This window comes from Pelobates fuscus, chromosome 10 (genome assembly GCF_036172605.1).
Source record: "Pelobates fuscus isolate aPelFus1 chromosome 10, aPelFus1.pri, whole genome shotgun sequence".
NCBI lineage: Eukaryota > Metazoa > Chordata > Amphibia > Anura > Pelobatidae > Pelobates > Pelobates fuscus.
This window is the reverse complement of record NC_086326.1, coordinates 80806748-80830525: the sequence shown is the minus strand read 5'-3', so window position 1 is coordinate 80830525 and position 23778 is coordinate 80806748. Positions and strand designations below refer to the sequence as shown.

General features: G+C 42.7%; 1 protein-coding gene across 1 annotated transcript in view; it reads right to left on the bottom strand.

The window, feature by feature from the left end:
* Positions 1 to 2758: 2758 nt before the first annotated feature.
* LOC134575588 (transmembrane protein 150A-like) overlaps positions 2759 to 23778 on the bottom strand; it is a 175582-nt gene continuing 154562 nt past the window's right edge. The window contains exons 6-7 of the mRNA XM_063434907.1: positions 11392 to 11569; positions 2759 to 4655 (exon numbers count right to left, since the gene is read on the bottom strand). Of these exons, the coding sequence (XP_063290977.1) occupies positions 4411 to 4655; positions 11392 to 11569 (423 nt within the window). The 3' untranslated portion in view covers positions 2759 to 4410. The remainder of the gene's footprint in view (positions 4656 to 11391; positions 11570 to 23778) is intronic.

Genomic DNA, 23778 nt, shown 5'->3' with positions numbered 1-23778 from the left:
AGAGGAGGAAAGCTCCCTTCCCGGCACTGGAGAAAGGTAAGATTTTAACCCCTTCCTCTCTCCAGAGCCCGGCGGGAGGGGGTCCCTGAGGGTGGGGGCACCCTCAGGGCACTATAGTGCCAGGAAAACAAGTGTGTTTTCCTGGCACTATAGTGGTCCTTTAATTTGGGAGGCAAACTTCAATTTAGTTTTAGTCATAGTTTTTTGACTAAAATGCCATTTTAGTTTTAGTCACATTTTAGTCATCTGAATTGTTTTAGCTGACAAAATTAACCCTGCTAAACAAATCCATTGGTTTCCCCTTTGTTTCTGCAGACTATGAGCTCCTAGGCTTCTAGCCTGTCATTTCCTCTCCAGATCCATTTTTATTTTGTAGTGAATCAGGTTGAAGAAATTATTATCCATGTAAATCAATTCTTCAGCACAATCAAAGTCTCTATATTACAGATCTGTAGCTATTAAAGACATGTAGACGTGTACATAAACAATTTAAGCAAACTGAATTCCTGCCAGAGATCAATAGCAACATTTACATCAAACACAACACAGTTTCTTCCATAAGGGTCTTGTGATTGCCATAGTATTGCTGCAGCAAATCTTACCACAGCCTAGTTGCAAAGTGTTAATGGCAATGGGAGGGTCAAAATTAATTCATACTAACATGAAATGCCATGAAAGTTAAACTTTAGCCTCTAATTACGTGCATTTCTAGATGGAGAAAAACGATCACTTTAAATCAAGACTTAAAGCAGACGGTCTCTAAAGCCAACTCACGGGAGATGTGAAACAGAGCATAACAAATAAAGACAGACAGACAGACGGACAAATATATTTAGTAGTAATGTTCACCATGTGTCTCCCTGGTTGTCCTCTTCATCAAATCTTCAACTTCTGTTTTCCAGCAACTCCGCTCACATTGCTCCTAAAGGCCGCTCAGTACATACTGAGAGACTGAGGCCAGTCCAGGAACACATTGTGTGAAAAGAGGGGCATGACTAAGGAGACAGGCTTATTCTGCAAATTAGATTTTTCCCTCCTCTTATGAAAACCGCACCGAACAATAACATACACCTATTAAATGAGCAAAACTTGTGTTGTTGCCCTTAGTGTCCCTTTAAAATGCTCTGACATATAAATCTTGTGTATTTTTCCCTAGAATGTCTTGGCTACAACACAAAAAAAGATGTAAATATTATGCTGAACAAAAAAAGTACACATCACATGCCTGAGTGATTTCAGTTTATTACAACATACTGCAATTTTTTTACGTGGACAAAAACCATTATGACCACTAATACTGTGCTGGACTTGTGACCTGGTCCTGCTTATAAGCAACGATTCACAACAAAATAAAGATGTTGGACATTTTGATTTACATCTGGAACAGGAAACAAACCATAAGCATACAAGAGCATTTGAGAGCTATTGCAGGGTCTTTTTATTTTACAGACTTGGCCTACGGATGATAGTCTGATAAAAAGTTCCAATCATCAGCTCGGTATTTACAAGTAACCTTGAATGGGACATTATCAGGCTAAGGGACAATTTGAGCAGGATGTCATGGCAGCGCAGGCCAGTGTGTCAGTTTAAAGGGACACTCCAGGTGCCCACACATGGTATGTGCATGGTGTAGAAAATGGTTTATGTGCCAGCACCCAACAGTGTGCAGCAGTTTCTTTTGCACTGCAATAGTACAGATGCACATTTTATGTGAATGCTCAGGCAGACATAGTAGGCCTGATTAATTCATGGAAAAAAAAAATAAAATATGCAGGACTAAAAAAGCAGAATAATAGCGGCAGTGCCATTATATCACCCAGTAGAATAGCTTCATTTCGGGTTATTTTTTTTCTTAATTTATGAACAGATTATATGCGAAAATTTGTCATTCGTAAAAAACAAAACATAACAAAAGTTTTTTTTTTCCTTTTTTTCTTAATAAATTTAGCTAACTGCAGGCAATTACACAAATGTGACAGCTTAATAGGATATTCCCAGATCTCGAGTAGAATACCACGGGAGAACCATGATAATCTGAATATTTCGATTCACTTACTGGACTGCAAAGTGCTCAGCTACGGAAGTTGAAAATCCCCAAGGTGGGATTTGAAATGGGATTTGTATTGTACTCTTTATTTATGTAGTGCATAAAAGATGGGGTAACTAGAGGTATAATGGTAATTTCACAAAAAGTCATTTTTCGAGGGGGGAAACCCCGAAAAAAAAAAATAAGCTATTGAATTTCTGCTGTTTTCAATTAAATTTTTTTTTTTGCCTGTGGGATTAAGAGGCTGAAAAAAAAAAAAAAAAGAAAATGCAAAGTTTTGCCCAAGTTCTACAAATCTATGTGGGTCTTGGCTACCTGATTTAGTTGCTAAAAATTAAGGTTAAGTAAATAGACCCCTTTTTGCTCTGTAGCAACAGTTTTGTGATACCAGCTCTCTCTCTCGCTCTACGTGAAGAAGAAAAAGAAATATCAGTTCAGAAAGGTTTTACATCATAAGCAATACATTTGTAAGAGAAAACAAAATAAGCAGACATAATGCTGGAAAATTATTCTTAAAGATAAAAATCTTTGGTTGGTCTACAAAGTTCATACATTGGTTGATTCACAAAAATGAAGTGGATTATTCAAGCCATTACCAGAAATTTAGAACTACAGTGTTGAGTTGGTCATCGAAGTGTCTTTGTGTATTTGCTTGTTATATTTTTTTTATATATATATATATATATAAAATAATAAGTCTCGGTTTGTCAAAGCTTGCATTTAAAATAACAATGCTAAAAAGAATTATACATTTAGTTCAACGAAACAAAGAGGGGGGGAGAGGGGGGAACAGAGTAGAACCAGAAGTAGACATGTCATTTTCATGAGACAAGAATGCTTCGCCTGACAAGAACAACAGCTATACATGTTTTCTAGAATTCAATAATCAACATTCATATACATTTAAATATTTATGTATTCTTTGTTTACCAGCATCCTTAAACTTTTCTTTGGTGCTGGAACCCAAAATTCATACATTTAATCTCCCTATGAATACAGTGGCAGTCTTCCCCAAGACCCTTAAATTAACTTACTTATTTTAGGAGATATCTATTGACATCAAGTATAATACTGTAGACGTGTGCCTTATGGTTTTATGTTAGCAATGGATTTAAGACTACAAAGAATGCTCCAAGTCTCACAAAAGCAAATCTTTATGCTCCATTCCTGCCAATATACTATATATAAGGCCTCAAGGTGATAAAAAAAAAACAAAAAAAAAACTGCATCCTTAGGGTTGCCAGGCCACTATGTTTTTGAGATACAGACTATTTCTGCTTTACGTGGAGTATCTGGCAGTATGTGGAATTCTAAAACCCATGGCTGAAATCTCACAGGAGCTGTTGTGACTATTATAAGGGACACTCCAAACACCTAAAGCACTTTAACTTGCTGAAGAGTGTCTTTTATTCATTTTACAAATTGGAGATTTTAATGAGAGTTGACACTTTTAAATTAACCTTGTTACAACCACATGGCTGTCAGACAACCGGTCCTTTCACTTCCTGGTTTGGTTAGCTCAGTGGAGCTAAGCTCAAAAGGCAGCAATTGCTCAGAGCATCTGCCTTGCAAAGACTTCTAATTGAGCTGCATTACTAAGTTTGATTGGACAGCCACAGAAAGTCTGGGCGGAGTTAGAAAGGGAGGGCTTGCAAAGGAGGCAGACAAGGGATCGGCAGCTTTCGCAAACTGTTTTTAGATATAACCAAAATGTAAAATACTCACATTTTTAATGGAGGTACATTTACCAAATTGTTGAAAAAATATATTTTGATTCAACTGGAGTGTTCCTTTAACAAATTTTACATGTGGAGCACATTAATACCACATACTGCCGGATATAGCTAATACGCCCTGAACAAGAGAATGCAGAAATCATAAATGACTAGGAAAATACAGGGTGATCTGACAACCCTACTAACCACTGTGCATCTACAATAAACGAAGCATGAGTTTTTGGAAATAAAAAATACATTGTAAAAGCATCAAAACACTTTATACTAAATCCAATCTACGTACTTGACATGAAATAACTTTGGCCTGCTGATCATTCTCAGATAATCTCTTGATTATAGAAATATGCTATATAAAAAATATACATTTTTTTTTCTTTTTAAGGCTTATGCTTTAATGCCCTATACATACATTTTTTTTATACCTTTCCATCAGCTTCAAAATATTCAACATAAAAATCCTCTCTAGAATAACTGAAATATTTATTTGGATTTTTTTATATTTTGGTCATTTAGGTAAAGAGCCCTTTGTGATTACTGTCCCTGATGGATAGAGAAATGTTCTCTTGCATTGCAGGATCAAAAGGGGCCAAGGAGTTGCATAGAATGTTCAAATATACTCCCGTGAGGTCAAATCATGGCCATGTTCTCAGATGTACTATGGGCATGAGGAGTGGCCGGAGTGCTGGTTCCTGCCTTGTAGCTCTTTGGAGCCCTGCTAGCTTTGAGTAGAACTAGGAACGTATCCGTCGATATTGCCCCAAATTCGAAGGCAAATGTTCCGTAGAAGATGAGGACATTGATGATGAAGACCCACTCGCAGAGAGCAGCTAAATGTTGCAAAATGAAACCTTCTTGAATAAAGAGAACACCACCTGAAAGTTCTGAATTAAAGAAATACACCGTGTGTTTGACGCTTGGCTTAGAACTTTAGCAACAACATAGCAAACATCAGCTTTTCATATAATGGGAACAACCTTCACACCTTCAAGTACATTCAGTAAAGGGTAAAAAAAAAAAAACATTGACAGACCAAACACAAACTTATACATTAGGCTTTGAGTGCTTTGCCTTCAAATTAATTTTTTTTTTTTCCCTCTGGAATTTTAGATCCCCTCCAAATCACACTGACCATTGTCCACCCCTTTGCTGATAAAAATAAAAGTTTACTCACCTTTTATCCAGCACCAAGACTTCTCTGCTGCAGCCACCCACATTGAAGATATCCCCATGCCTACGAACATCTTCTAAAATCTCGTTAAATCCAATGTTTCTCATAGAGAAGCACTGGTGGACAAGATATGAATGCACAGCCAAACTCCATGCTACACCAATCAAATGCTGCTACGAGCAATACATATTCCTGCTATGTCAGGAAGACAGCCACTTTAGGTGCATTTAACCTGTTAATGTAAACATTGCCATAGTTACCAAATGTTTTAGATTGAAGAGTTAAAATGACAGGATTACTGCACAAAGAGCACTTCATTGAGATGATGTAGTCTGGGTGGCTTCAGTGTTCCTTTGAAGAAATACTCCAAAACACAATGTCATTTCCAGTACAAGGTCTTTAAGAAATTATGGAGAAAAAAAAAATGTTTAATAATTCTCTCATTTACTTATGAAACTCCATGGAATGCTTTCTTCAACAATGAAAAAGTTCTCATTGAACAGTTTGCCAATTCAATCCTAGGCATGGAAACCCAGTAGTACCAAGACCCAAAAAGCTAGCAATAAAGATTAAATCTGATGTTGTATTGGTGGCTGAAGAACACAAGAAAATGTATGTTTTTTGTCAATCTGATTACACCTTTCCTTGGGGCAGAAACACATTCTCATAGTATCTTTAGAGAAAAAAAAAAAATCAAAGCAAAATCACACTAATCCAAAAAGAATCCTTACATAGCTTAACATATTTTGGGGTTTAAAATGCCCACTCGTTTTACTGAATAAGAGTCTATTTGATAAAAAAAAAAGCTCGCCCTTCAACCCTGACCGTTCTACAAATATCTACATATTTTAAAGGCTTTGTGTATATTTATGTCAAGACTACGGTTTAAAGTTATGAGTGGGAAAACAATCAAGTGTCTTATGGCACCAGTTTTGGCTCCTAAAAAAATCTATTAAGTATATTAATAGATTTAATGTATTCCCCTTGTCATTCTATGCCTTGAAAAGCAGGGTATGGGGTACCAGAGACTACAGTGGATTGCAGCCCATGGTGAAGGTTCCAAATCTACTACCTCACATTAGATAAGCAGGTGGTATAGTAGTAAAAGGTCAATGAATCCCATGTCCACTGGAAGTGACTGTTAGAATACCTGTATACTGACTATATACTTTATTGGATTAAGGGTAGAATGAGATCTTATTGCCTCAACGGTTTTTTTTTTTTTTTACTGTAAGCAGGGCCATTCTATAGGACTCACTGCTAACCCAAGTTCTTTGCATGCTATTTTACTCTCCTGTCCTAATCAGGTCTCTTCAAATTTTATATTCCCTTTCAAACTTCTTTGACATAGGTTTTGTCATTTGTTCCGCTTTCTATTCCTTTCGGCTTTTTGAGTCACTCAGTTTGTGCTGTGACATCTATTGGTGTGGTAATGACTAATTAGCAGTTAATTTTAATTTTATAAATCAGCCATTTTGTCTCGCTTTTGCAATTCAAATTTTAATTCATGATAGTTTTGGGAGTTTAGCGACTGTCCCAGTTTGTAGCCTGAAAATAGCTACTATTTTATTTTTGATACTTTTCTCCCCGACATTGGGGCTGAAAAGTGAAACCGGTCCTAAAACACCTCATTGACACATTGGACAATGATCTGTTAAAGGAAAACTAGAATTCAATTTGGGGATCGTCTATAAAATAGGCCGCACATAGCTAAACTCTAATCCCTATCTCTACGTACTAACTCTAAAGTTCTCACATGTTATTTGCACCTATTCTGAAGTTTTGTATGAAGTGAGTGTTGTCATAGTCCTTACTTGCTCTTCGACAACTGACTTACCAGATGTTCTATAGTTTCTCTAATTTATCATCTAAATATATTAACCCTTGAAAATTCTGTTCCCAAACGTCTCCTACTCAAACAAGAGAATTGGACAAATAAAAAATACCAAATAACTTATTTTCTTCAATTGATACATTTCTTTTATGAAAGAGATATCACAGATTGTAAAAATAATGGCACTAAGCAAATCCCACTGCCATTCACAGAGCATATTAGGAAGTGCACCTGGAGCTTTTAGCAGTTAGTGTGAAAAGCTAAAGTCTTTAATCTCACTGATTTAATGAGGCAAGAAATCCCAAGCTGCCTACATAGAAAAGCTTAGGAAACAAATTGTGAGAAGATTTCCTTAAAGCCACCGCGCAAGGTATTGGAAGAAAAGAAAATAGTGCTGGAATTAAATGTGAAAAAGCACACTGGATTACTCCGTGCATTATCCTGACGCAGATGTATTTTTTTCTATGTGGAGCCCTATTACTGCACATTATCTTGAAGTGAGCATTTCTTCGCCGAAGAAATTCAAACAATCAGCAATGAGGGCACCATGCCACAATAATGAAATACATTATTACAGGGAGGCTGCAGACCATAGGCGCACTGCAGCCATGAATGTAGAGCTTTTTAGCTGCAAATGGTTCAGGGGGTTGGGTGATAATGGATTATTTTTTTTTTTAAATGTTTATTACAAAGCAGTTACCTGACCTAAAGTGTATGATCAGGGACACCAGGCAACCAAGTGACTGCCAGGAGCGGTACTTTGTTGCACTTCCTTTTGTTTGTTAGGTATTGCATACATCTCAAATTCAGTGCATTCTGAAGCTGGAAGCTGGTTGGAGGGGTTGTAGGAAGGAGCCAGTGTTTGGTGATTTCCACCATTGGCCTGGAAAGGGGGCAGGTACGCTGTAGAATTGTTAGATCAGCCTGGCATGAATGTACACCAGGCTGCCTGCCAATCAAGCAGGCTGTCCACCGGCAGATTAGGCAGGGAGCACTGTTTCCCGAGCATGGCAAGGACGGACATATAATAATGCACTTGATTCACCTGTTAGTGTACATGTCATCAAGTTTACACCCCCAGGTGTTTCTGGAACCTACCAACACTATTACTGCAGACTGAGGAGCATTGAGCAAGCAATGCCATCAATATAAGCTGTAAGTCTGTACACTCCCTTGGTATCAGCAGGATACTGGTCTTATTTTTTATAGAAAAGTCAATAGCCAAGAACAATACAGTAAATACTTTTTAACTCAGCCCAGCAGAGCTCTTGGCTCTTGTTTGCATCAACCTGTGTTGTTAGTCACAAATTGGTTTGATACAATGCAGCAGGTGGGCCATGCAGGCAGGTTCATAGAGAAAAGGTCTGATACCTTTAAATCTTTATGGAATTTCCTCTATAACCAAATGTGACCATCTCCCTGAGACAGCAGCTTGGCATATCTGGAGTTTCTGCTTCTGTTTCCAGCTCAAGCCCAAAGTATTCCTGACCAATAGGGTGCCAATATTTTTGTTTTACTTTGATATGAGAGAGGGTTTTGCTAAAAAAAAAAATAATAATCATTCGTTAACATGTACCACCACTCACAATTACGTGGATTTACGTGTAACTATTGATGTCCGACTACTGTGCTCCATAAAGTTTCCACCATTGTTTGAGAACAGCAATCTATGTTTGGAGAAGTTGGCCATTTGTTTTCTACATAAAGGTTTTCAGTTCACCAATGTAGTGTTCTAAAAGGACTAGACAGATTACATCTTAGCACACATAGCAGTGTACCGCATTGTATATGAGCACTAATATTAGTTCACACATTTGTTTTGCAACGTGAAGTTATAGCGTGACTGTCCAGTATTCTTTCATCAACATCCAGAATAGAAACAATTTAGATGAGACAGACAAGACATTGCAAATTCTCTAAATTGGAGGCCTAATGACAGAGCATAATGGGGAGTACCAGTGGTCAAGGCAGACATTTAAAACCTGTTGAGCGTTAAGAAAAAAAAAAAGTTACACGCAAGATAAAAGAAGTAAACCTCAAAATAAGTGTGCTGTATAGGGACAACTTTCTCTAAAACTCTGCATTTGATTCAAGCCCCATTTCAAATAAGGCATAAATTATTTTAAAAAGGAATTAGTTGCTTGTAACAAGTGTCATATACAGATAGAATTAACATAAGACAGCCTTTAGATGATGGATTACATTTCAATGAAAGTTTACCCCAAAAGCTGAACAATTCCCCGATTTGGAATGTGTACTCCACAACGTTCTAAACTTTGCTAAATTACACTTCAAGTAATTATTTTACAGATCGGTTTTCCTGCCAGATAGTCAGCGTCTTTGAAATCAGATCTGGTATGTAGAGGACGGTCTCATGACATTGTGTAAAGAATGAAGGGTAAAGACTAGGAAACCTTTTGTTTCGCTCTGTCGGCTTTGCTTAAGAACTATAAAATTGATAATCTAATAACTTATTTCCAGGAGCTATAATATTAAACCAGCTATGTGTCACATACTTTGTTAAAAAGTAAAAGCGTGTTTAACGATTGTCTAGATCACGCCTGTACACGCCTGACCACCTTTCCACGGGAAAAATCCATTTCGGATCCTCACTCCTTGTACCCACACACACACACACACACACACACACACACACATAAACAGGATGTCTTTGCACTGCTAACTTAACAATATTTTCAGGTGTTATTGATCTTCAATGGTCATACAGATGTTAAGGCATTGGAAGTATAAAAATGGTTATTTGATGATAAACGCAGTAATACATTAAAAAAAAAATGGTATACTGTAAAGATGTCCAATGGAATCACATACACAATATGCAGTTCTAAGAAACTTTAAACCAACATCCATGGAGTAAATCAAACTCATGTGAAATTATTTTGGCTCACACTATAAAAAGCTTGCTGTAGTGTTTTAGGGGTTAACTGCATGTTCATGCAGGCTTATTCTAGAAAAGTGCAAATTTCAAGAGAAATCACACTTCTGTAAATAGTCCTAGTAACCTCCCCCTGCGGTCAAGCAGACCGCTCGGAGAGTTTCCTGTTGGAATAACTTTTGAGTAGTAGTTCAAAGTGGAAGTGGAAGAGGAAAAAAAATCATTCTTGCAGGCAGAACGCAGCAAATGCCGCACATACATTCACATATACAGTTTTCAGGATCACATAGCATTAAATCAGGATACAATAAAAATCACTCCGGATATAATGATATAGCAAGAAATTCTGTGTTGGCGGTGTTTGCAACACTAAAGAATAGGACAGACCTACACATTTTATGGTTGCAAACCTGAATTTTTCATCTAGTATTCCACCAAAGGAAGTCCTCATCAAACAAATTATGTAGAACCATTCCCATTGAATACCGGAGCTAAGAGGTGGTAAAACCATTCTGGAGCATTGTACAACCTTTGTTCTACATGAATCCATTCCATACCTTTTCCTGCAGTGTAGGTTGACTGGAAGGATTAATCTCTGGAAGTCTATCTAGTGTGGATATTTTCCCCAACATAATGTTGCTCTATTGTGGAAGTGAAGGCATTTTCCAGAAAGGAATGAAAATACTGGAATCAACAAGAATATGACTAGGAGACAGGCCTGCACATAGCTGCATCCACTATCATTATGCTGTTGATCTTTTTTATTTACTAAAGAGACAAAAGTTCTGCTGGACTGAGTTAAAAGTTAAAAGTTAAAACTTATTCTTGGCTATTGCCTGCCTTTTTAATAGAAAAGTAATTATCTCAATGGCACAAATGTATCACACACTGTCTTCAAGCCACACTGACTAAAGCTCTTGTCGTCCATGGTGGACAGAACACCAAAAAACGTTGAGAAGAAATTGTCTATAAAAAGTGTATGAACACGTAATTAAACGGAATACAGTAAGATTCCCTGATCAGTTTTCAAGTTTTAGTTTTGTGTACACATTACCCTCACTTGGGTGGATTATTTGATATAAAGCCTTTTAACTTGGAAACGGTCCTTTTGAAGATCAATAACACATGAAAATATTGTTAAGTTAGCAGTGCAAAGACATTCCCTTTATGTGTGTGTGTGTGGGGGGGTACAAGGAGTGAGGATCCGAAATTGATTTTTCCCGTGGAAAGGTGGTCAGTCTAGACCAGGGGTTCCCAACTCAGTCCCCAAGTACCCCCGAACAGTACAGGCTTTAGGAATTACTCTGTTGTATCGAAAGTGTTTTTTATTTAATGTTATCTTTCTAAAAACACCAGAGTAATCCCTAAATCCTGGACTATTAGGGGGTTCTTCAGGACTGGGTTGGGAACTCCTGGTCTAGACTAAAAAGTGATTATGACTCCTCAAAGTGAGAGGAACTAAATAAGGAGTCCAAATCAGTCAACATCACTACACCTAGTATCAATAAATGATCCATGTACCAGAGAACCAACCGTGAATTCAGAGTCTTTGGAGCAAGCCATGACACTTCCGGATTGTGGAACACAAGTTATAAAAATTGTGTAGAATTGAATATTGACTTATCTTTATATATCTGAAGGACACCACTTTTCTGGTTGCTCATACACCAAAAACTGAATAGTTAATAAGATCACTTATGTAAAGGATACTGAGAACAAGAATGATTAAACCGAACAGGGTAAGAATACAGCGAACATGCCCAATCCAACAATACCATTGAGCATGCGCCATGCGGTATGTCAGGATGGACTGAAGGAAGATGAACAGCATGCTGGTCGGGAATGCAACACCTGCCCCAATATAATGTAGCACCTTGGCGTGATCCACCTGGAAAACAGAAAACAGTCAGCATTAGGAGACAAAAATACAGTTAAATGAGCTCACATCATCCACTCAGAATTGCGTAGCAGTACAGCCAACGCGGTCCACAGCATAGACCAGTCAGGTTTACATTACACCTATCAGCTGAGTAAGCTGCAGACATTTTTGACTCTGAACACAAGACAAAACAACCTGGGTAAAATCAAATGTGCAAAATCTGAAAAGAGTAAGCACAGTTTTGAAGAAGTATCTAAAACAAAGCGCAACTCAAAATCGTTCATGCTGTAATGTTTAATTAGAATCTTGTTTTTAAAATCACCTAATAAAAGCCACCACTGATGGGTAGTGACGAGATCTGTGCCCTCAGGTCAGGCAGTAGCATTCAACATCCGATAAATTTCATGCAAACTCTCAGTAAAGAAGATAAACTCTATGGCAGCTCCACAAGATGACCAGATCTATGCAAGCGCATGTGATCAGCATATGGAACTACAAGAAAGCACATATTGCGATCCCTTCTGTCTTATAGAGGCTGTAATCTCAATTTACATAACTTTTTTTTTTTATTCTTCTTTATTTTTCTGTGCATGAGGAGTTACAAGCATTTGTCAAGTGCCACAACAGCACGCATGGAGTAAACACCCGTATTGACAGTGTGGTGGTCAGAAACTGCACTTTGTTTTTTTTTTATTTGCATAACTTAAAGCTAAAGTTAATAAAAATTATTTAAGTGAAGTAAAGGTTAGTGCATTTCTACATCATACTTTCTTATGTGATATACCAACAACAATTTATGCACACAAAACTGTTATGTAGAACATGGACAATGTATCTTACACAATTATTTTTAATGAATAAAAAAAAAAAAAAACCAAAACACCCCAACATTTATTGTAGTTTTTAACCCCTTAAAGCGGCACTGTTATGCCAAACTTACCTTTCTTTAATCGATTCCTCTTCTCTCCCTCTGTCAGAATCTGTTCTTCATTTCTTCCTGTCTGCTCTAGTTTTCTTTAAAACATAAGGCAAAGTAGGGACTACTTGTCTTAAGGAGGTTTCCTACGCCTAACCATCTCTAACAAGCAGAGGAGCAAAGTGTGCTTCATGATCGGGGGTCATAGAAATTTCCCCACAATTCTCACCTATCCTCCGTGTTCCCACGAAGCCTCCTTCCACTTTTCCCGAACGTCCTGTCACTTAGACAGAATGCCGGTGAAACTACCGAATTGCGTCCTTACAGAATGAGAACAGTTGCTCCATTCGAGTTAGGATGCAATTCTGGACTTTGTTTGTATCGGAATTTAATTTGAATGAATGAAACTCCGATCCTATTCGTGCCACGGCTGCATCTTGCAGCTGCTTAGTAGATAACTCCCTAATTCCTACGGTCTTTCAGCCAAATTTACGAATACCAAGTAAAGATTTACATACCTGCATCAGTATTTTTTAAGAGGTATTAATAAAGTTTGTTCTTTTTCTTAAGACCTTATTTAGAGTGGACTGGGATTCAAACCTAGTGGTCACTTTCCATACGAGTGACCTTTCTAGGTAATATTTATCTCAATTTATAAATATATAATTATATATATTTAATTAATATAATTCTACGTGTATTTTTATATTTATATATTATTAAAATACACTTAGTGTGTGTGTATATATATATATATACACACACACACACACTTAGATCATATATATATATATATATTATTTTTTATTTTAAACTGTATTTTAACTTTTTTTTTTTTGCTTTTAAGGCAGCAGGGGGGAGTACCTGTCATTCCAGGCACTCCCCCTGCTGTGGACAGCTAAGGACCTTGCGATCACATGGCCCAGGAGGGCCAGAACGGCAGCAGGTGGGATGCCAGGTGAGACCCCCACCGCGATTGCCGGCATGCGGGTAAGTAAGTAGGACGGCGGTAAAGACACATTACAATCAGTATTATTGCTGCAAAGCTCTGGTATAAATTCAAACGCACCAATTATATTATGGAGCTTTTACACACACACAAAAAAAGGAGGATCATTAAGATCAAAAATAATTCTATATATATATATATTTTAGAGGACAGATGGATATGCACCCCAAATAAGATTTGCCCCGGGACACTTGTGAGGTATGCTACCCGACTTTGTAAAATTGGCAACAAAAATTATTCCTTTTCTAGAGTCTAAGAGTGTTTGCTGTAGGTGTATATCAAAGTTAAAGGAAAACTATAGTGTCAGAATACAAACATGCATTCCTGACATTATATTGCTGAAATGCAGCATTAAGTCCCTGTCCCCTCTCTCTCTGGAGATTAAAGGTCTCCTCTCTCCCTCACCATGGCAAGCACCAACTCCGTGGCTGAGATCATTCATTTTGAAAATCTCAGCGAATCCAATTCTTTCCCATCAGCATCTCCTCAGAATCACTGCATTCAGCGTCTCCATGCAGAGTGTATACTTCAAGAGCCGTCTGACTGACTGTCACTAGAGGTGTCCATGGCAGCAATGTAAACACTGCCTTCTCTCTGAAAAGACCATTTACAGTGCTAAAGGTGCAGAGACATGCTATAGTCACCAGTGTCCCTTTAAATTTAATTTCACTGAAATCTATCTAGTTTCTAACCCTTCTCAAGTTCAAGTATAACAAATGAGCAATATAATACTGCAGATGAGCTTGCAATCTACTTGCCTTACACAGCCTATATGGTCTTACATTTTACAAGTTCGTTATCTCAGTAGACATTGTGTAAATTGGTTGTAAACGCACAGCAATCCAATCTATAGGACCTTTAGAGTTTACAAATATGAATCACATAAATCACGTCTGTGGAATGCTTTAATAGCCTACCCTTGATTTGACACTACATTAACTTGGCAAACACAGTCCCTCCTGGCACTTTAACAGATAGCACACACATTAGATAATCCTCATAAAAACGGATTAGCAAGAATTTCATTCATTCATTCCATAAGGGCAGAATACGGCATGTTAGGTTTTGTGTAACTTGGAACATTCTGAGGTGGGATACATATTTAACGCATTGAGTGACACGAAGGCGCTACTTCTCCGCTAATCTGGTAATTAAAGTTGAATTCATAGTTGGTCAAAATGCTATAGGATACAATCATCATTTATAATGTTCGTGGTCATCACCCCTTCCCTCCCCCACCATTTGCTAACAGTTTGACTTCTTACCAGTGCCTGTGTCAGCCTCCTCTCCGACCAGAAGTTTCTTTTAGCAACTGTGACTTGTTTTGGGAGGCACCATAACTACTACAGCACTGTGTCATGTTTATGGTGCTTGGAGTTTTCTTTTAGAGTGTTCTTCAAAACAGTGTTTATAGATCACATTTACCACATGCAAGACTGTCAAAGTAGCCATTTCTCCACAGCTTTAAGTGTGCGTATAAAATGTCTTTTCCATGTTTGTGTCCCCTTATAGTCATTTTAAAAAGGTTCTCAAATCAAACAGTCTGGACAGATTATTCTAATCACAAGTCCTCATCAGTTAGTAAAATTGCAAACTGTACATTTTCCTCAGCACTCCCAAAATCAGACAGCTGGTCCTCGACAATCTTTTGTTTACCTGGCAGCAGAAGTGGATGTTTTTCACAATTTCCTATTCATTAAAGAATTCAACTGGAAAAATATTAAAAAAAAAATGCAAGCAAGAGAGCGCAAAGAAATGGTAAAGTTGGATGCGTCTTTACACAAAGGATATTAGATAAAATAGCTCTCTAATTATATCCTTAATTTCTAAATAGTGACAAAGTGCATAAAAAAACTGTACCCAAGGTACACAATAATCACGAGCTGCTAAAACAGATAAACAGTTTCCAAAATTCTAAAGATACATTTTATACAGATAGTTTCAGCGCTTAGTGAATAACCCCCTATCTTGACAAAGCCCTCAGAAGAAGGGCGAAACGCGTTGAAGGTGCTTGCTTCTTAGCTCTGCGACCAGCTACCCCTGGAGGGGCTCCAGTGTGTAACAGGACTCACCCTTGGCGTTCTTCCACTGCAGATTGAGAACAGCCTGCCTTAGTGCACGAGGCAGAAGCTGTCTCTTCTGGAGAACCAGGTGCTGCTATCTCAGGAGAAGCTGCTGTGTATCGAGCTATTACTGTGGTCCTTAGAGATAAGTATATCTTGCACATTACGTGGTTCATCATTGCTGAACACAGGATCCGTATCACCTTTCCCACAAGTGACTCTTACAGACTTTATAGACTTTGTATCACTAACATCTAAGTTTTACTTATAAGACTTGAGGGGGAATACTTATTTGTGATACTACAATTTTGGTCATATATTTCTTTTATCTTTATATCCTTTTAAAGGGGGTTATTCACTAAGCGCTGAAATTATCTGTATAAAATGGAAAAAATATTAAATCACGTTGTGTCAGAAATATATGTTTTATGAAATGTTAAACCTAGTCCAAATTTTTTTGCCTGGAATACGTGAAATTGAAAAATAAAACAAAGATAGAAGACAAATGTGAGCTGAGCTCCTTTAATCTGGAAATCTATTGCCATGGTAACGCAACATCCAAAACGATTGATATATTTACTTCACCAACCTTTTATGTATTTATTACTTATTTTGTTTGGCCATGGCACCTGCCAAGTGCAACAAACAGTCGGAGAGTCAAAAATGCAGTGTTTATCTCAAATGTTGACCAACCACACCAGACCCATGATGGCATTCCAGAGGGATGTGTAATATGATCATGCACCTCTTCTACTATCTCAACAAGGATGCAAACATGATATAGCCGAGGAGGAATGCCGACCTTCCCTGAGCCATATCAAAACATGGCAATCTACACAAATCTTTCAGTTTGTGACCATCCTTCCATCAAAAAAAATCACTACAAAACCATGGAATCCCATACAGGTGTAGGCCTGAAGCTGCTGCAATCTTGGGGTCTGCCTTCACCACCACAGCAAATAGGTTCTCTGAGGACACCAGGGAACCGTTGCCTTGGCAGTACAACATAAGGAGAGACGGCTCTCTAATTAGGCGGTTTAGGCTGCCGCCTAAGGCCTCGCGCTGTCTGGGGCCTCGCAGCTGCCTAAACTGCCTTAGGGCAGACTGTGTCAGGTCCTCGATCAGTGACAGGAGGGGACCTGGTGGCTTGCTCAGTATGCCGCCGGGTGCGAGGCCCCTCCGTGCCTTCTGCCCGGGAGGAGAGCGCCCGTGGCCGCTGGTGTGCAGCTCCACAGTGTGAAGAGCTCCAGACCACGTGTCTCGCAAGATGTGGGCAATCAGAGAGTTGCCGCAGATTACCACGCCAACGTTCTGACATGCTCCACACTGCGGAGCTGCAGACCAGATATCACCACCGGACCACCAGAGAAGCCACTGGATTACCAGGGAGCTCAAACTGGACCACCAGGGGATTAAATAAGGTATTTAATCTAACCCCCTCCCACACCACCATTACCCCCTCCCTCCCAGTATCCCACCTTCACCATCACCCCCCTCCCTGTAACCCCACTCCCTCACACCATAACCCCCTCCCAGTATCCCCACTCCCTCACACCATAACCCCCACCCTCCCTTCTTCCCCCCTCCCCCCTCCCCTCCCAGTATCCCCCCTCCCAGTATCCCCCCCTCCCTCATCCCCTCCCAGTATCCCCCCTCCCTCATCCCCTCCCAGTATCCCCCCTCCCTCATCCCCTCCCAGTATCCCCCCTCCCTCCCTCACTCCCTCATCCCCTCCCAGTATCCCCCCTCCCTCCCTCACACCCTCATCCCCTCCCAGTATCCCCCCTCCCTCCCTCACACCCTCATCCCCTCCCAGTATCCCCCCTCCCTCCCTCTCACCCTCATCCCCTCCCAGTATCCCCCCTCCCTCACACCCTCATCCCCTCCCAGTATCCCCCCTCCCTCCCTCACACCCTCATCCCCTCCCAGTATCCCCCATCCCTCCCTCACACCCTCATCCCCTCCCAGTATCCCCCCTCCCTCCCTCACACCCTCATCCCCTCCCAGTATCCCCCCTCCCTCCCTCACACACTCATCCCCTCCCAGTATCCCCCCTCCCTCCCTCACACCCTCATCCCCTCCCAGTATCCACCCTCCCTCCCAGTATCCCCCTCCCTCCCTCATCCCCTCCCAGTATCCCCCCTCCCTCCCTCATCCCCTCCCAGTATCCCCCCTCCCTCACACCCTCATCCCCTCCCTCCCTCACACCCTCATCCCCTCCCTCCCTCCCTCCCTCATCCCCTCCCTCCCTCCCTCATCCCCTCCCTCCCTCCCTCATCCCCTCCCTCCCTCCCTCATCCCCTCCCAGTATCCCCCTCCCTCCCTCATCCCCTCCCAGTATCCCCTCTCCCTCCCAGTATCCCCCCTCCCTCCCTCACACCCTCATCCCCTCCCAGTATCCCCCCTCCCTCCCTCACACCATCCCAGAATCCCCCCTCCCTCCCTCACACCCTCATCCCCTCCCAGTATCCCCCTCCCTCCCTCATCCCCTCCCAGTATCCCCCCTCCCTCCCTCACACCCTCATCCCCTCCCAGTATCCCCCTCCCTCCCTCGCACCCTCACACCCTCCCAGTATCCCCCCTCCCTCCCTCGCACCCTCACACCCTCCCAGTATCCCCCCTCCCTCCCTCGCACCCTCACACCCTCCCAGTATCCCCCCTCCCTCCCTCGCACCCTCACCCCCTCCCAGTATCCCCCCTCCCTCCCTCGCACCCTCACCCCCTCCCAGTATCCCCCCTCCCTCCCTCGCACCCTCACCCCCTCCCAGTATCCCCCCTCCCTCCCTCGCACCCTCACCCCCTCCCAGTATCCCCCCTCCCTCCCTCGCACCCTCATCCCCTCCCAGTATCCCCCTCCATCATCCCCTCCCAGTATCCCCCCTCCCTCCCTCGCACCCTCACACCCTCCCAGTATCCCCCCTCCCTCCCTCACCCCCTCCCAGTATCCCCCCCTCCCTCCCTCACCCCCTCCCAGTATCCCCCCCTCCCTCCCTCACCCCCTCCCAGTATCCCCCCTCCCTCCCAGTATCCCCCCCACCCTCCCTCACCCCCTCCCAGTATCCCCCCTCCCTCCCAGTATCCCCCCCCCCCTCCCTCACCCCCTCCCAGTATCCCCCCCACCCTCCCTCACCCCCTCCCAGTATCCCCCCCTCCCTCACCCCCTCCCAGTATCCCCCCCTCCCTCCCTCACACCATCACCCCCTCCCAGTATCCCCCCTCCCTCCCTCACGCCATCACCCCTCCCAGTATCCCCCCTCCCTCACGCCATCACCCCCTCCCAGTATCCCCCTCCCTCACGCCATCACCCCCTCCCAGTATCCCCCCTCCCTCACGCCATCACCCCCTCCCAGTATCCCCCCTCCCTCACGCCATCACCCCCTCCCAGTATCCCCCCTCCCTCACGCCATCACCCCCTCCCAGTATCCCCCCTCCCTCACACCATCACCCCCTCCCAGTATCCCCCCTCCCTCACACCATCACCCCCTCCGAGTATCCCCCCTCCCTCACACCATCACCCCCTCCGAGTATCCCCCCTCCCTCACACCATCACCCCCTCCGAGTATCCCCCCTCCCTCACACCATCACCCCCTCCGAGTATCCCCCCTCCCTCACACCATCACCCCCTCCGAGTATCCCCCCTACCTCACACCATCACCCCCTCAGAGTATCTCCCCTCCCTCACACCATCACCCCCTAAATGTATCCCCCCTTCCTCACACCATCACCCCCTCCGAGTATCCCCCCTCCCTCCAACTATCACCCACCACTCACCCAGTATTCCCCTCCCTCCCACTATCACCCCAATCCATCCCAGTGTCCCCCCTCACAGTATATCCCGCACTCCCTCATACTATCACCCCCTCCCTCCCAGTATCCCACCTCCCATCCAGTATTCCCCCCTCACTCACACCATCACCCCCTTCCTTGCAGTATCGCCCCTCACAGGATCACCCCACTGTCCCTCACAGGATCACCCCTCACACACAAACTGTCATACACGCACACACACACACTGTCATGTCCCCACACACTGTCACCCCCCCACAATGTAGCATCACCATACTCTCACACACAGTCAGCCTCCCCTCACACCGTCACTACACTGACATCTCCCCCTCCACACTTTCAGCCCCTTCGTGCATCCACACTCACATTAACCACTCCTAATCCTGTTAATCTCACCCTCTCCAAACTCACCTGCCCTCACTCTGCCACACTCACCCTGTCAAATGAACCCCTCTAATTCTGTCACACTCACCTTCTCTCACTCTGTAACACTCCTCCCAACCCTGCCACACTTATCCCATCACATTAAAGGGACTGCAGTGTCCCTCTCCCTCCCACCCCATGTTGCTGAAGGGGTTAAAACCTCTTCAGTGACTTACCGGTGTCCATCGCTGATGTCCCTCGGTGCTGGGTCAGGTTCCGCCCACGCTCCTCACCTGCAGACGTCAGCCGGTGGCGGAGACCTAATGCGCATGCGTGGCAATAGCCGCGCACGCGCATTAGACCTCCCGATAGAAAAGCATTATTCAATGATTTCCTATAGGGATTTTGGAGACGCTGGAGGTCCTCACATAACATCGTTTAAAACACTTTTCGTGTTCTAAGAAGTCCTGAAAGACAGCCACTAGAGGAGGACTTAACCCTGCAAGGTAATTATTGCAGTTTATTAATTACACTTGCAGGGTTAGGGGTGGTGGGAGTTGGCACCCAGACTACTCCAATGGGCAGAAGTGTCTGCGTGTCTGGAGTGTCCTTTTAATGCCTTTTATCCTGTCACACTCACCTTGTCACATTAATCCCCCCTAATCCTGTCAAACTCCCTCCTACAACTATGCCACATTCACCCTTCACCCCAAAACTATAATACTTACCTCACCCCAACTATGCCACACTTACCCTGTCACATTAACCCCTCCAATCCTGTCCCACTAGTCCCTCCTACCATGCCACTATTGCCCTGACACACTTACCTTCACTCACCCTGTCACACTCCTTCAAACCATGTCATACTCGCTGTAACAGAACCCCCTGTTATTGCCTGGAAACTCTAACCCAACCGTGTACACAAAAAACCCTGTTCAAGCCTTATATTTGCTGTATAGAGTTGAGAACAAAGTCTATTTGCATTCACTAAAACCGATTGATCGTGTATTTGGCCATAAACGTTCGTATACAGAATATTCTGCCGAATGACAGACAACCCAGAGCAGGAGTGTGGCACCACTTAACCCTGTTGACCTGTAAAAACCGCAAACACCTCAACATTCTAATGGTTTAACAGGGTGTCGGCGTTCTGTGTGTTAGGTCGTCGAACGCGTGGAACTATTTTCGGCTATCTTTTTCCACGAACACCGCTGAAACTTCCATCTTACGTGCGTTCGGCTAAACTCATGCTAACAGAGCGCTCTTTCTCCAGAATAAACTCATGAACAAGCCGCATCTAAAGAGAGTAAGCATGAACCGATCAGTTCGTGCAATTTGAACTTTATCCAAATGGAAAGATAGACTGACCGCACAGCCTGAATCCGTGGAACTGTTTTGGGCATACAAACAGGCGTGCAGTCGGTCCAAAGAGACTTTCGACTATCTCCTGAACTCCCGAACAGATTTACGTGAATTTTGGATATGTTTGTCCCCAAGTTAGGCTGTTTATAAAAAATATAAGTTTTATTCATATTGTATGTAAAGTCGTGGAGTTATAAAAATGTATGAAAAGTATGATTTTGCAGCTTGGAGATAATTGAGTAGATACAGTAAGTAACTCAATTATCTCCCAAGCAGAGGGGAGGGAATTGTTTGATTGGTGAATGCATAATTGTCTGTGGGTGTCTCCCTTGCATGGGAGAACTGCATAAAAAGAGAGTAACAGGGAGTAACAGGGAGCCGCGGGGCCCCCCCACTGGACCACCAGGGATGGAATCTCCCCCCCTCCCTGGACACGGCTAAGCAGGGGGGGGGGGGAGAAACATTTAATTAATTTAATACAAAATTAATGGGAAAATGCCCCTTCCTCCCCCTCCCCAGATTGCACATTTACACACACTCTGCACTCACTACACTCACTACACTGGCACACACTCTGCACTCACTACACTGGCACACACTCTGCACTCACTACACTGGCACACACTCTGCACTCACTACACTGGCACACACTCTGCACTCACTACACTGGCACACACTCTGCACTCACTACACTGGCACACACTCTGCACTCACTACACTGGCACACACTCTGCACTCACTACACTGGCACACACTCTGCACTCACTACACTGGCACACACTCTGCACTCACTACACTGGCACACACTCTGCCCTCACTACACTGGCACACACTCTGCACTCACTACACTGGCACACACTCTGCACTCACTACACTGGCACACACTCTGCACTCACTACACTGGCACACACTCTGCACTCACTACACTGGCACACACTCTGCACTCACTACACTAACATACACTCTGCATTAACTGTACACACAGCATCCACTACACAAACATCCTGTATTCACAGTACACACACTACATCCACCACACATTGAAACACTCTGCATTCACTATACACATACACTGCGTCTAATACACACACTACATCCATTACAGACACTGCATCCACTAAACACATTTAATCTAGTACATACAAACACTACATCCACTACACAAACACACACTACATCACTGTACACACACTACATCCACTACACAAACACACTCTGCGTTCACTAAACACACCATCCGCTACACAAACACACACTCTGCATTCACTGCACAAACGGTATCTAATACACACAAACACTACATCCATTACACACATTCCAATTCACTTCCACTATACACACCACATTCAGTCCTGCATCATTGTCAGCAGACCAAGTAGGGCGAGGGAGGGGCCCAGACCTTGTGCTTTGTCGGGGGCCCAAAATTTATGATGGTGGCCCTAACTTCACCCTTCAAAATGTAGCCTTGTCTCGTTATTGAAAGGGAACCTGCTCAGCATAATCTCTAGCTCTTTTAAGAGCTCCGCTCCTCTCTCTACAAGGATCCAGCAACTGGGATATCGCAACTCCACTACAGTACAGCATCTTGCCGGGAAGAAGGACGTCTCCAACGGCAGATACTCCTCTACAACCTGGGTAGCCGATACACTCGCCCTCCCTCATTCTCTCTCACAACCCCTCACCCTGTCCCATTTGCCTCCTTTTTCCTGTCACACTCTCCCTGACACTGGTACTCTTTACTCACTCTGTCACAGTCACCAGCTGAAGACATGCATCATACACACTTTATTATTTGGTAAAGGATTTTTTAAAAGCTTTTTTGCTCAAACAAAATTTTCATTTTTGTTTTCGTTAACCCCTTCACACCAGTACTTATATACACACACGACTGCCAGGCTATGCAACCATACCCCACAATTGTGTATAAATGATTGGCATAATTCTAGATACCCAAGAAAGACACACCAAGTGCATCCCCACTATACACTACCAGCTTAGAATTACAAAGTGTTCTGCACATAACTGATCCTGCTGTGTTGCACTTATTGAATTAAGTCCACTATGAGTGCGTGTGTGTTGTGAAGAGACTACAGACTTTTCTACTATATTTTGTATCACTGTGTGTTTTATTTTGCTCTGAAGTGACTACACACTTATATTACACTTGTGCACCCACACCTGTGCTTTATATTGGTATATTAAGGTGAGCTTCTAATTTTTGTCCACTCAAATTTTTGAGTGGCAGCAACGAGACCACGGTGTCGCAGTATGTAAGGCAAGTTAAACTTTTTTTTATTTATTCCCTACTCTTACAAGGAGTGACACCCACATGGTGTTTCTGTAAAGGCTCAGTTTGGGTTTTATTCTCATGTCAGTATGAGTCAGGCTTGTGTTCTTAAGTACCTCACATATATGGGTGTGTGTTTCTGGCTGAATGTTTAACAAGGAGAATGTCCATGAAACCTGTCAAAAGCTGACTTCCTTTCCATTCGTTGCACCCACTCGCCACAAGCTGATGCAGCGATTACTATTTCGAAACACAAAACACGTGCAATCGTAAATGGAGGTTCGCCGTTTCTCCTGACAGATGGCCACCTCCTGCTGACTGTGATATATATTATATAGGATACCAGTAAGATTATGAAACCATGACACCTAGCACGTGTACAGAAACAATTGCAAGTTGGAAGCTGTGCTGCACATTCAACAGATTTTTAAA